At 43.4% G+C, this 13069-nt stretch overlaps 1 protein-coding gene across 1 annotated transcript; it reads left to right on the forward strand.

Annotated features, from left to right (window-relative positions):
• The first annotated feature begins 1402 nt into the window (after positions 1–1402).
• Positions 1403–12141, forward strand: Trnt1 (tRNA nucleotidyl transferase 1). Its single transcript, XM_070018992.1, has 8 exons — positions 1403–1433; positions 2175–2385; positions 4590–4783; positions 6673–6811; positions 9335–9461; positions 10268–10461; positions 11161–11414; positions 11615–12141. Exons 2-8 carry the CDS (start codon positions 2238–2240, stop codon positions 11861–11863), a joined length of 1305 nt encoding a protein of 434 aa, XP_069875093.1. The 5' UTR covers positions 1403–1433; positions 2175–2237; the 3' UTR covers positions 11864–12141.
• The last annotated feature ends 928 nt before the right edge of the window (positions 12142–13069 follow it).

A 13069-nucleotide genomic window follows, 5' to 3' on the forward strand; every position in this document is an offset into this window, starting at 1 on the left:
GGCTTATGAACTTTAAATCCCCCTCACATTCTTAGCATTGGGGCCAACTCAAATAGATAATGAGTCGTTCTATACATCGCAGGATTCAGTTTTCTATTTGTTTCTTGGCTGGAATAGGATGTAAGTTTGTAATATTTTATATTGACTTTTAGAATTATCCTGGCTTCAGGATGAGAGGAAAGTGCTTTTTTTCCTGAACATTTTTCAACTATTTTATTCATTTATTGTTACGATAAATGGGATGTACAGAGTGGTTACAGATACATACATTGGACAGTGTTACCTCCCAGTTTTTCCCTCCTGACCCCACCCACAAGTTATGTAATTGATTTTCAACATAATGTGGATCAAGTGCCCCTGCTGCATTTGTTTACTCTTTGTTCCAACTTTTCTGTGCCTCCCCCCTTTACCCTATCCCAAACAGATAAATGAACAAACAAAAAGAAAAGAAAATCAACAACGAAGAAAAATCGCTTGTTTCCATTTCTAGGAGTTCATTTCTGCAGGCATCATTTTGTAGGTTCAGATGCACATGGGCATTGTGCCTTTGGGTTCTTTGCCTAAGAGTATCTTTGGTCTCCCTGTGTGTGAATGCCTAGAGAAATGTATACTTGATCATGTCCCGGTTAATTTTTAGATCTAGTTTCCATATAGGAGAGAATAACTTGTGCCGTTTGTCTCTCTGGGCTTGGCTTAACCTCACTTACCATGATTTGCTGAACCATTTTTTAAAATTGGCAAAATAGGTGCTATTTGACCTCTGAAACGATCTGGGTCTGATATTATGAAGGCTTACAAAATTCATTTTTTTTAAACAAAGAGCTATTTAGATTGATTTTCAAACTCATTCAGTGCTTCACCGTGCTGCTACTTAAAAAAAAAAAATACAGTTCGTCCCTACCCTGTGTGTCACCAATGGTTAGCATGTGATGGAGTGGTCGTGGAGAGAGGCAGCGCGGGCCTTCAGGGCGCCGGCTTTTCTTGCTCCTCAAGGTGCTGGATGCCGTCCACAGCTGTCTGTCTGGTGCTGTGCTTCTCACAGGCCTCCGACACCCCTGGGGAAAGGAGGCTCTCACAGGAGGCCGCATGGGCTTTGCAAGGAAAGCTGTATGTAAAAGGCTCCACACTCTCACCGTAAGGCTCCAGGCCTTTGCCACTGGATCCTCTCTGTCCTAGAAAAACATTAAGTGTCAGCTCTTGCAGCTAACAAAGCCTCCCGCCCAGGGACGGCCCCGCTTACACCCGGGCCTGCAGGGCTGCGGCCGCCTGGGTTCCACGTCCCCGGGCGCCCAGGCATCAAATCCAGCCTCGGCGGGGAGGCGCGGGGCGGAGACACGCCCAGGCCCCGCCCAGCGTCCCGGCGTGATGACGCCACCACGCTCTATCCCGGAAGTGCGCGTGGCGGCGGGGCGGCCTCGGGTGAGCGCTCTCCGGTGAGCCGGCGGGGCGTGCGGGTTCGTCCCGGCGCCCCACGCACGGACCCAGAGGGTTCCGGGGAGATCCGAGAGGCGGGGGTGCGGCGAGGGGCCGCGGGGCGGGGCTGGGGGCCCCCGGCGGCGTGGAGGCCGGGTCCGGGCGCTCGGCCCGAGGGTTTGGTGGGGGCACCGTGCGGGTTGACACCGGGGCTGGGGCCCGGGGCACCGTGCGGGCTGACCCCGGGGCACCGTGCGGGCTGACCCCGGGGCTGGGGCCCGGGACACCGTGCGGGCTGACCCCGGGGCTGGGGCCCGGGGCACCGTGCGGGCTGACCCCGGGGCTGGGGCCCGGGGCACCGTGCGGGCTGACCCCGGGGCGGGTTTCTGAGCGGGTGGGAGTCGGGAGGGGGGCGGAGTCAGCTCCCGGGTCCACGTGGCCGGACGGGGCCTCCCGCTGCCCCGCGCCTGCCCCGCATTGAGATCGCGGGGTCCTGAGAGCCCCCCCCCCCGTGCGCGGCCAGGTCTCCGTGGGGGGGGTCGGGGGGATCCAGTTCGTGTCCTGGAGGCCTGCTCCCCCTTCCTCCCGCCCCACCCCGGGCGGGAACCACGTGCTTGTCCCCCGTGTTTCTGGGGCCTGCGGCTCCTGCTTGGCCTTTTTCCCTTGTTGCCGGGGCGGCCCTGCCACCCGCGCCCTCTCTGGACAGGGAGGCGAGTTCCTCGCAGTTGGTGAGTAACACTGCGTGTCATTCATGTGCTCAGTGCGTGGAGCTCGGTCGGTGCACCCGCGGCCCGCCTGGTAGAGGTGTGCAGCCACTGCTCCAGATGCTGAGGCTCCTGTGCCCTTGGACGAGGCGGGGACCCGGCGCGGGCTGGAGCAGCCTCTGTCTTCTGAAGCGCTGTCTGTTCACCATGAAGTTGCAGTCTCCGGAATTCCAGTCCCTTTTCACAGAAGGACTGAAGAGTCTGACAGGTGAGATCTGGCTTTGGAACAAGCGGAGAGGCCTTAGGTGGAAAGACACAGGGTGGACGATTTTTTTTTTTAAAACCAGCATTCAAATATCGCTGTTGTTGACGTGACAAAAGGAAGACTTGTGAGTAAAGCAACGAGTGGAGAAGTTGACCTTTAGCTCTTCTGTACGATGGTTTAAGTACTAGATTCCTGATGCATTATGGGATCCGCTCTACTTACCTGATACACTGCCTCCTCCTAGTGTATGAAGAGGTACTTGGGAACGCTAAGTCTCTGCCAGTGTTTCCAGAACACATAACTGGAAGGAACTGAGTAAAACATACATTCAGTCCACTGTCATCAAGATACGATCACGAGTGTGAAATGTACAAAACAATGTTACATCATTTCCCCCCACTATTAGCATCCCTTGTTATTTTTTGACATGTCTAGGTATTCATGGTACATGTCTTGATCACCCCCCCAACTCTCCCTGATCCTCTTTTCCCAAACTGATCTCAGCAAGCTTCACTGCTCCATTTTCACTTTACATGTATTTTGACCATAGTCACCCTCCTCACCCACCCCATTTGTCCTCTTCTCCCCATTAGCATCTGTTGTAGGACCTGCTTTACATTCCTGTCTTTCTTTTTTTAGAGTTTGCTAACTCTTCAAAGGGGCTTCAGCTTATTTCACACATGGATATTGTTGTAAGACTTCCAAACCTGGAACAAATTTAACACCGTGTCTCAATTCAGACTTAAGTATGTTCTAAGTGCTCAGTAACTGCAAGTGGTGAGCGGAGCTGTCTGAAGAGACCAGCTCGAACATCACCAGTTTGGGGCTGACTGAACCGTTTCTTTATGGCTGTGCCACCCTCAGTCTTGTCCTCTGTTGCAAGAGTCTCCTCGGAAAATATTCTTGGCAGTATACTCTCTGATCATTCTGCCTTAAATACCAAATACTACAGTTTCTTTAACATCTTTTAGTACTACTATATGATTTATAAAACCTGAGTTTCTGAGCTTTATTTTCTTCACTGTGAAAGTTGGAAGTCCTAAAGTCAGAACCTCAGTAGCGTAAAACAGGAAGTGGTTTTCAGGATTCTGTCTGTGAAACAGCACTATGGAGGGATATGTACTGAAGGTGACTTCAAACACTCAGTAAACTCAGCGAATAACTTAACTATGTAGGATTGGGTGCCCTGGCATAATGTAATGTCCCATGTGAAAACAAAGTGCAGACAGACATATTTAAAGCCTCTGAAAATTGGCATGGTGCAGTTTAAATCCTGTCATGAGTTCTAAAATCGTCATAGTTGCTTTGTCCCCATATACGATTAGCTTTCAGCAGAGAAAATCGAGGAAGCTAGGATAGTTTGTCATAATCATATAATGCAGCGGTTCATGATTTGCCAGATTGTTTCATTTTTTTCCCTCTGCTTCATTTGAACTATATCATTTCCATGGCAGATTGACCGAAGTTCTAAAGGTCATTCACTTCTGAATTACATGGTTTAGGTACTAGCCAGGGTTTCCTTGGCTGTGTAGCTATGGTCCATAACCATTGCTGGGTGATAGCACTTGATGGTAACGTAATGCCAGTCATCTTGTTATCATTGGTCAAAGATGTCCTTGCCTGACTGATGTGCTTGGAACACATTCTGCAGAATGCCAGTTTGTAACAGTGCAGACCAGCTTGTGTGAAGCCAGCTGTGGACATCATTCTCAGTAGACTGGCCAGAGTTGTAGAAGCCTTGTCCTCACCTGTGTGGTTGTTTGTAGTTTTCCTTGTGCATTGATTTCAGGCAATATTCTCACAGGTTGTCTATTGAAGGATCTTGGTGGCAACACTTATGTTAAGGGGCCTGACAGCTGCATGCATGGAAATGCTTGTATATTATTCACAGAAGTAGGAGGAGACTTGATTTTCTATTTTGCTTTACTCTGACTATAATTCATATTTGTAATCATGATTGTGAGGCACTGTAGAATTTTGAGTTGTCTTAATCAGCAAAGTCATGCAGGTTCTGTTTCCCATGGTTCTCAGGCATCTACAGTACAGCCACTTTGTGTCTTCTGCCTTGTTCGTGTTTTTGCATGAAAAGCAAGGCCTTCTTACATGGTCTAAACTGTCCCAATAGATGGGCCAAACCTTGTACTTCCGGTAACACGCTGTCATTACTGAAACACATTGTACTAAAAATCTTGTCGCTGTCATTTCAGAATTATTTGTGAAAGAGAATCATGAGCTGAGAATAGCAGGAGGAGCCGTGAGGGATTTGCTGAATGGGGTGAAACCTCAAGATGTTGATTTTGCTACCACCGCCACCCCAACCCAAATGAAGGAGATGTTTCAGTCAGCCGGCATCCGGATGATCAACAACAAGGGAGAGAAGCACGGAACAATCACAGCCAGGGTGAGTCGCAGGCTGATACTTACTGCACGGCGTGAACATCTGCTTACTTAACTCAAAGTTCAAGAGGTTTTTTATAGTTGGGAAACAAAATGTCTAATTAAAAATAGCCGTGTCTTCTACTCTGCCCTAAGTCTTTCATTTTTGTGTGTTGTGGCCACTGCTAAGTTTAATGACTTGACCTCCACAAGTGGTTTTATTTTGTGTTTTTGCAGGAGGACCCTTTGCATGCTATAGTTTTTGTTTAAGTTTGCATTTTTAGAATATAATCTCCTGACTTCTTGTGTAGCTTTCTGACTGTACTCCCTCCCAACAGCAAGTAAGTCTTTCCCTATCTCCCCAGCAGGTCATTTTCCCAGTGTGTCTCTGATTTTTCATTACATCTCTATCTGCATCACTTTTGTTTATAGGTGTGCACTGTGGAGTATTATTTCTGTTTAAAACTTTTAAACTCATTTAACATACTGGTCAGTACACAAAAAAATTCTTTATTCTAAAAGTGTTTTCCTGTTCTTTGGATTAACAAGTAAGTGCACAGCACTCGCCTTGGCTCTACAGGGTCCGGTCATGATGTCACTCACTGTCTTAACTCCACTGCAGTCTGGAGGAGCACTGACACACGGAGCTGTCATCGTGTGTGAAAGTGGGCTCTAGGAGCTGCTGAGGCTGGTTTCCAGCAAAGGAAGTACACTCCAGAAAAAGTACAGTGTAGTAAATCCCTATTAGAGGAAGCGTTCAGTTTGACATCATTAAATCATGTACTGCACATAACTGCGTGTGCACAGGTCTGAACTCCTAGCAGTGCTGCGGGTCTGTTTACACCAGTACAGACACGGGGGAGTATGGTGTGTTCCGTGATGAATTAGAGCTGTGGTAGAATTGCTCAGTTCCAGGACCACTGGTACATGCAGTCCAGTGTCACGATGTGGCACATGACCACTTATTTTACAGCTTCTATGCTTGTGTCAGATGTAGTCACTTCTCTTATTTTCCTTAGGTTCCCAGTGGTAGTTGTTTCAACAAAGTCTTCATTTCATTTCCTTAAAATTCTTTGGCTGTCATCATAGTTCGGTGCTGCAGCAAAATGACTTCAGGGCTTCGCTGTAATTCTACCTGGGACGTGCTAGCCAATTAGAAGTGTTAGAATCTGCAGGAGTTTTCACTATAACTAGAGAGCAGTCCTGCAGTGTACAGTTACCCTAGTTCAAGCCCTTTCTTTTCCCTTTTCCTTTCATAGATAAATTTTATAGTGAGAATGTAATGTGTATCTGGAAGAGAATTTGTATGAAATCGTGAGAATCCTAGAAGACTTCAAATGATCCCAGTTTTTGCCTGTGAATTCCAAATTCTTTATCAAGAAAACCTCATTGCTGACTACTGGTAGAATGCTATTTGTCAGTGAGATTTTCCCTCTTACAAATTCCCTCTGTACTGTGTCTTTGGACATGCTTTTATTGAAATGTGCTTCTGTCTACATCCACATGTCCACATCGGCTTTCAAGGCTCAGCTCCTGTGTCACTGTTAGAGTCCCTTAGCCTTCCCAGCTGGAGGCAGTTTCTCTCCCCAGGGTGTGTGTAGCTATCACCTTAACCTCACTGGGGATGACCAGTAAAGACCTAGGTTTGTTACCTATACTTATTCCTGACAGGCCTTTGCTCTGTGGCATGTATTAACATAGCTCTGTGCAAACTGACACTGGCAAAAAAACTAGCTCGAGTAGCCCTTTGTACCTACCATGCTGCTCTTCAGTGGCCATGTTTGCCTATAAACTCAAATTATTTTTACAAAAAGGTATCATTAAAGACAACTGTATTACCTTGCCTCAGTGAAGCTTTCCAGTCTTTAGTGATGCTATAAACTAATTTTTAAAAAGTCTTATATTCAATTGCAGCTTCATGAAGAAAATTTTGAAATTACCACACTAAGGATCGATGTCACAACCGACGGAAGACATGCTGAGGTAGAATTCACAACTGACTGGCAGAAAGATGCCGAACGCAGAGACCTCACTATAAACTCCATGTTTCTAGGTAATACAAGGATAATGTGATATATCAGAATATGCCTTCTTTTCAAGTGAAACTTGCATTCTGGGAATGTCCTCCAACTGAAGTGGCATTCATCTCTTCTAAGAGCATATCATGTTGACAGGATCCAAAAATACTGGCTGAGATTCTCACTATATTACTCGCTAGCTGTAAAACACACAGGTGTTAATGCTAGTTTATTTTGTAGGACTGTTGTGAAGATTAAGGGAGCTAATGAGTGTATATGCTTGGAGCAGTGCCTGACACATTCACACCTTCATCTGCTAATTTATTAACTGCATCTAAACAGTGCAAGAAAAATGTATATATGTGCACATGCACACACTCTTCCTGTCAAGTGTTCATAGGGCCCTGTCATTTACATACATGCTCCTTCTCCATCCTTTCCTGCAGGGCCTTGGCATTGGGGCGAATGACTTCAGCAAAAAACAAATTACTGTTGCACCTACACACACCTCAAGTTCTTTCTTAGCATTGCATCTTAAGGAATCACAAGTCTGCCTTGGTATGTTAAGATGAAGCCTATTTGTCATGTAGGTCCTTAAGTTCTTTGTTAATGAAGGTGCACTCACAAAGGGCTAGAGGTGAATTAGGTTAGAGTAGGCTAAGGTGGGACAGGTGAGACTGGCAGATGTCATGTAGCTTGGTCCAGTTTAGAGCATGGGGACATGAGCCTGGGTTTCCAAACTCTACTATTAAACGCAAGACTGGAAGGAACCCAGCAATACACATCTCCTCCGTTACACAACCAAAGCTTCAAGTATCCACTTCTTCCAGCATTACTCACATGGTGCGGTCTTCTCTAATGGTTTCCTTGTAGGTTTACTATAGGTTTCTAAACATTTGCTGAACCCTGTTTTAAACTCATAACATAGTTTAGTTTTCCCAGCAACCTTCTGAAGCAGTTGGTGCTGTTTTAACTCCTGGTAACTGCTCAAAGGTATGCAGCCTGTACACTGTAGTGTTATTAGTTATAACACAAACTGTAAGCATAAGCCACTTAGCTGCATTTCACATTTTTACTAGTATACTTTAAAAGAAAGATTCAGAGCAAAACAAAACTCATATTGGTATCATACTATATTTTCAGCTCAGGAATTTTTTTAAGCCTTTCTGCTGCAGACATTTGTTGTTGTTATTGTTGTTTTTGTCACATTCCTGGGATGCTTTTCCTCTTTTTTTTTTTTTTCCCCCTGGAGCTGGGGTCCTGTACGAGCTTGGTCTACCACCACACCACATCACTGGCCCCCTTATGTTGATCTTACTAAAAAAGCCTTTCTGCTGCCAGTATGTTCAACACCCATTCTTTACCACATAACAGTAAGATAGACATAGGATATTTGCCTTTTTTAGTCATATTTTGCCTATGCACTTTTGAGTCTGGAGCCTGTAATTTCCTGTATATATCAAGGTAGTTCCCATTTAGCAAATACCCTGTGTGCTGCACTAAAAAAGCACTGTCTGCCCAGAGTGGTACTTTGCGGATAATCAGAAGGTATTCAGGGTTCAAACAGAACTAAATGGACACGTGATTGTTCTTCACAAGTAGTAACAGCAGTGCCCTGTCCCCGATGCCACCCAGTGAAGTGCCTCTTGGGGCCAGTCACCTGCCTGCCCCCTTGGCAGGTCTCCTGTTGCTTTTCTCTGTCTTGGGGATGACCTGTTGTCTGTTTGGGATTGAGAGTTTACCTATGAGATATGATTTGCAGTTTGATAACTAAGAAAATCCCAGTGAGAATTGTTTTGTTTACAGTACAGCATTTTTGTGAAGGGATAATAGGCTCTCATGGTTTAGTCTCCTAACCTATCCTGAACCAGGTAGTAGCAGACACTTGGAAATTTACCAGTGGGAAAGAAACCTGGGAAATACTATTTCTACTTAATACTGTTTTACTTCCTATTTATTACTACTGTTGAAAACACTCATGTTTCTTCTGTATGTTTGCATGCTATGGAAATTAGCCATTTGTCTCTATTGATAATGACTTTTGGGGTCTTTCTCTGAGTATCTCTTAGCTTAAGATTTTTTTTTTTATGCCTTTCTCCAGAAGGCATAATTGATATTTATTTCTGATATTTAGTTTGAAAGGTTTAAAAGGTCTTTCTTGCTGCAGGATGACAAAGTAACTTCCCTGTGGATTCCTCTGCCACTCCTATGATTTTTCCATATAATTTTGGCTATTCATGTTTTTTTATATGAGTGTGTTCTCCTCTCATCCTCAGTCTATACATATCTGGCACATTGCTTTAGGTTCTTATTGGAGGTATAATCTTTCAATTGTAAGGACAGCTGTTTACTCTGTCTCTGAATTAGTAGTGATGTATACTGTCACTATATGTGATAAACAGCCATGCTGAATTTCTCCTGTTTGTGGTAGTTTTTAGTTTATTTATTTATTTTTTTGTTAAGATTGTTAATGACTCTGTTTTTTGTGGTAGTTTTTAGTTTATTTTTTTTTTTGTTAAGATTGTTAATGATTCTGTTTCCTCCTTCTAAATGACTAGGCTTTGATGGTACTTTATTCGATTACTTTAATGGCTATGAAGATTTAAAAAATAAGAAAGTTAGATTTGTAGGACATGCACATCAAAGAATACAAGAAGATTATCTTCGGATTTTAAGATATTTCAGGTAAGAATTTTTGCAAATTTTAGAAACAGTTTTTAATACTGTGTGTTGTGTACAGTAACCAAACGGGTAGGTCTACAAAATAGTGACATCCCAAATGTGTGTCTGGTGATGAGGTAATCCATGTCTTAAGTACATGTTACTTTCATACAACATTTATTATGATCTTTTGCTATAAAAAAAAGGTTTTGAGGGGTTAGTAAGGTGGCTCAGTGGTAGAGCACTTGCCTTGCATGCATGAGGCACTGGGTTCAATTCCTCAGCACCACATAAAGCAGAAAAGGCTGGAAGTGGTGCTGTGGCTCAAGTGGTAGAGTGCTAGCCTTGAGCTGAAGAGCTGAGGGACAGCGCCCAGACCCAGAGTTCAGGCCCCACGACCGACCAGCCCCCCCCCCCAAAAAAAAAACCACGCTTTTGAGCACCTTTTAAATGTCCATTCTCCTTTCTATTAAATAATGCTTTCTTTTCATTTGTGAGCATGCCAAGCACTGCTATCTGACACAGGAGGGAAGGAGGGATTATGGGAGAGAGAAAAATAAAAATCTGCCTTCATGAGGCTTATGAGTTTTACCTGCTGCAGCACAGCTGCATCTTAGTCACTATTGGTGAAATCGAGTCCGAAGGCTTCCAGTGCTTACTGACTTGGCGGTTACTTACATTGTAATTAATCTTGGGTTTGTACATCTGAAGAAAAAGGTGGAGATATGACTAATGCTTTAATTCACTTCCATTAAATAGATGCAAAAATGAGAAACAGAATTCTGGCTGTTCTGCCAGTAGAGGTGCATTTAGAGGATTTTGTTTTCTAGGTTTTACGGCAGAATTGTGGACAAACCTGGTGAGCATGACCCTGAGACTTTGGAAGCAATTGCCGAAAATGCAAAAGGCTTGGCTGGAATATCAGGAGAGCGGATTTGGGTAGAATTGAAAAAAATTCTTGTTGGTAACCACGTAAACCACTTAATTCACCTAATCTATGATCTTGATGTGGCTCCTCATATAGGTGAGAACAAGTTATAAAACATTTAAAAAATACTTTCTTTGGTTGGTTGTGGGGTATGAACTCGGCCTCAGCGCAGTCCCCAAGCCTCTTTGTGCTCAAGGCTAGCACTCTGCCACTTGAGCCACAGCATCACTTCCAGTTTTTGAGTGACTAATTGGACATAAGAGTCTCACAGGGACTTTTCTGCCTGGGCTGGCCATGATCTTGAGATCTCAGCCTCCCGAGTAGCTAGGATTTCAGGAGTGAGCCACAGGTGCCCAGCAAAACATTAAAATTTTTGGCAATGAAACATTTAGTTTAAACATCCTTAAGGTAAAAATGTTTTGACTCATGTAGTTACAAAATTCCACATGGAGAAATCAAATTCCAAGATAATCTTTGGGATCACAGGTAAGGAGTAACTCAAAAGACTTGGCTTTGATTAGGTTAGGTTAACTGACACCTACCAGCTTTGTGACTTGTTAGTTTCTGAAGAAAAGGAGTATAGAAATAATAGCACTTATCTACTGAGTTTTTAAGATGCCTTATGGATCAATAAATGTTATGATTAATACTGACCAAGGATGATCACACATCAGGGAACTTCAGGACATTTCATTAGTCTTGAGTCATTGGGAAAGGGCATTTTCATAAACTGCTTTAGGATTTGACTGGTCTTTTTTTAACACTAAAAAGAGAAAAAAAAATTTGTTCCTGCAGGTTTGCCTACACCCTCAAGTTTAGAAGAATTTAACCAAGTCAGTAAAAATGTTCAAGGTTGCTCAGCAAAGCCAATGACCATCTTGGCCTCACTGCTGAAAGTACAAGATGATGTCACAAAATTGGATTTGAGGTTGAAGATTTCAAAAGAAGAGAAAAACCTTGGCTTATTTATAGTTAAAAATAGGAAAGACTTAGTTAAAGCATCAGACAGTTCAGAACCATTGAAACCCTATCAAGACTTCATTATAGATGTAAGTATACACTAGGTTTGGTCCAAAAATAAGTTGTCTTCACTTGCAGAAAAGTTGGAAGATAAAATCCAGAATTTATTCATTAAGTGTTACTTATTTGGAATGGTAATTTTCCTAGAGTATTTGTCATTTAAATATCGGGTAAACCATTAATGGGGGCTGTAACGTGTATGGTGAACTTAATGTTTGTTTGCACTTAGTCCAGAGAGCCAGATGCAAGTGCCCGAGTATGTGAGCTCCTGAAGTACCAGGGTGAACGCGGTCTCCTGAAGGAGATGGAGCAGTGGTCCATCCCCCCCTTCCCCGTGAGTGGACACGACATTAGAAAAGTGGGCATTTCTTCTGGGAAGGAAATTGGTGCTTTGTTACAGCAACTGCGTGAACAGTGGAAAAAAAGTGGCTACCAAATGGAAAAAGAGGAACTCCTAAGTTACATAAAGAAGACCTAGAATGACCTGGCACTCAAAAGGGACAAACATTTGGTAAGACTGGTCGTCTTCCCCTGAGATTTAAGAAGCTATAGCAGAGTTAAAAGAGAATCTGTTAAGAAAAATTTTCTTACTTTGTGAAACTGCATTTCAGGTACTGACTTGAAATGGAGTCTACCTCTTAATATGATTGTATCAATGAATCCTAGAATGCTTTTGGAGTAGGTTCTGACTTACCTGTCTATGCTTTTTAAATAAAAATGGTTTTTCCATAGGGAAAAACTAGGATTGACTTTAAATTATTTTGCCGGGTGGTATACACCTGTAATCCCAGTTACTTGGAAGGTGGAGACATAAGGAACTGAGTTTGAGGCTCACTAGCAGCTAGTGAGACCCTGTCTCAAAAGCAAAGTATAAACAAAAGGCTGGCCGTGACTCAAGTAAAACAGCAAAAAAAAAAGAAAAAAAGTGCTTAATACTCTGCGCATTGAGATGAATGGGCTGCTTGGCCCATTGATAGATTTCAGTCTACCTGAATTCCAAAATGAACTGGTACCTATAATTGTTGGTAAATCTGTGTAAAACACCTATCCGTTTATTCATAGTGGATTTGTTCTAGCAATTTGTGTTTTGGTATGGAGCTGTTATTTGTCATAAGGATTGCTTTATGTGTGTGAAACCCGGAGAAGTTAACTTGTACAGTCTCATTATTTTAGTAAAATATTACCCTTGGTTTTGGAAGGTAACTGGGTTTATACTACAACTTTACCCAGGTTAGTAATTAAATGCAATATAAAATATCTGAAAACATTTAAGTACTACGAGGATATTCTATATGATGTAGATTTAACTAACTGTTACAGAAGCCTGTGGTGTATAAGATGTCTCTGGGCAGTACTATGAATCTGAGATGCTACCTCTGAGGAGCAAAAAGGAGAGATGCTTTTCCCTCACTGCCTGTGTTTTGACTTGTCTGCAGAGATGCAGTGTCCTAGATCTCCCCGTAGTATCCCTTTAGAGTATAAGTGTGTGTGTGCATGTGTGCGTGTGCCTATTCTGGGACTTGAACTCAAGTTCTCTTGCTCTCACTTAGTTTTTTTCAACTCAAGGCAGTCACTACCATGTGAGCTCTACACCTCCATTTCTGGCTTTTTGCTGGTTATAGAAGTCTCATATTGGTCTGACTGGGCTGGCTTTGAAGCTTGATCCGCAGTTCCTGCTGCAGAA

Source organism: Dipodomys merriami, unplaced genomic scaffold (genome assembly GCF_024711535.1).
Source record: "Dipodomys merriami isolate MVZ:Mamm:240054 unplaced genomic scaffold, mDipMer1.0.p SCAF_13, whole genome shotgun sequence".
NCBI lineage: Eukaryota > Metazoa > Chordata > Mammalia > Rodentia > Heteromyidae > Dipodomys > Dipodomys merriami.

Bases quoted from the DNA above. Each gene is read 5' to 3' on its own strand.
- Trnt1 (XM_070018992.1), top strand. From the start codon at position 2,238: ATGCTGAGGCTCCTGTGCCCTTGGACGAGGCGGGGACCCGGCGCGGGC. The intron at 4,784-6,672 runs GTGAGTCGCAGG...ATTCAATTGCAG, and splicing joins ACGGAACAATCACAGCCAGG to CTTCATGAAGAAAATTTTGA. The intron at 10,462-11,160 runs GTGAGAACAAGT...TTGTTCCTGCAG, and splicing joins TGATGTGGCTCCTCATATAG to GTTTGCCTACACCCTCAAGT.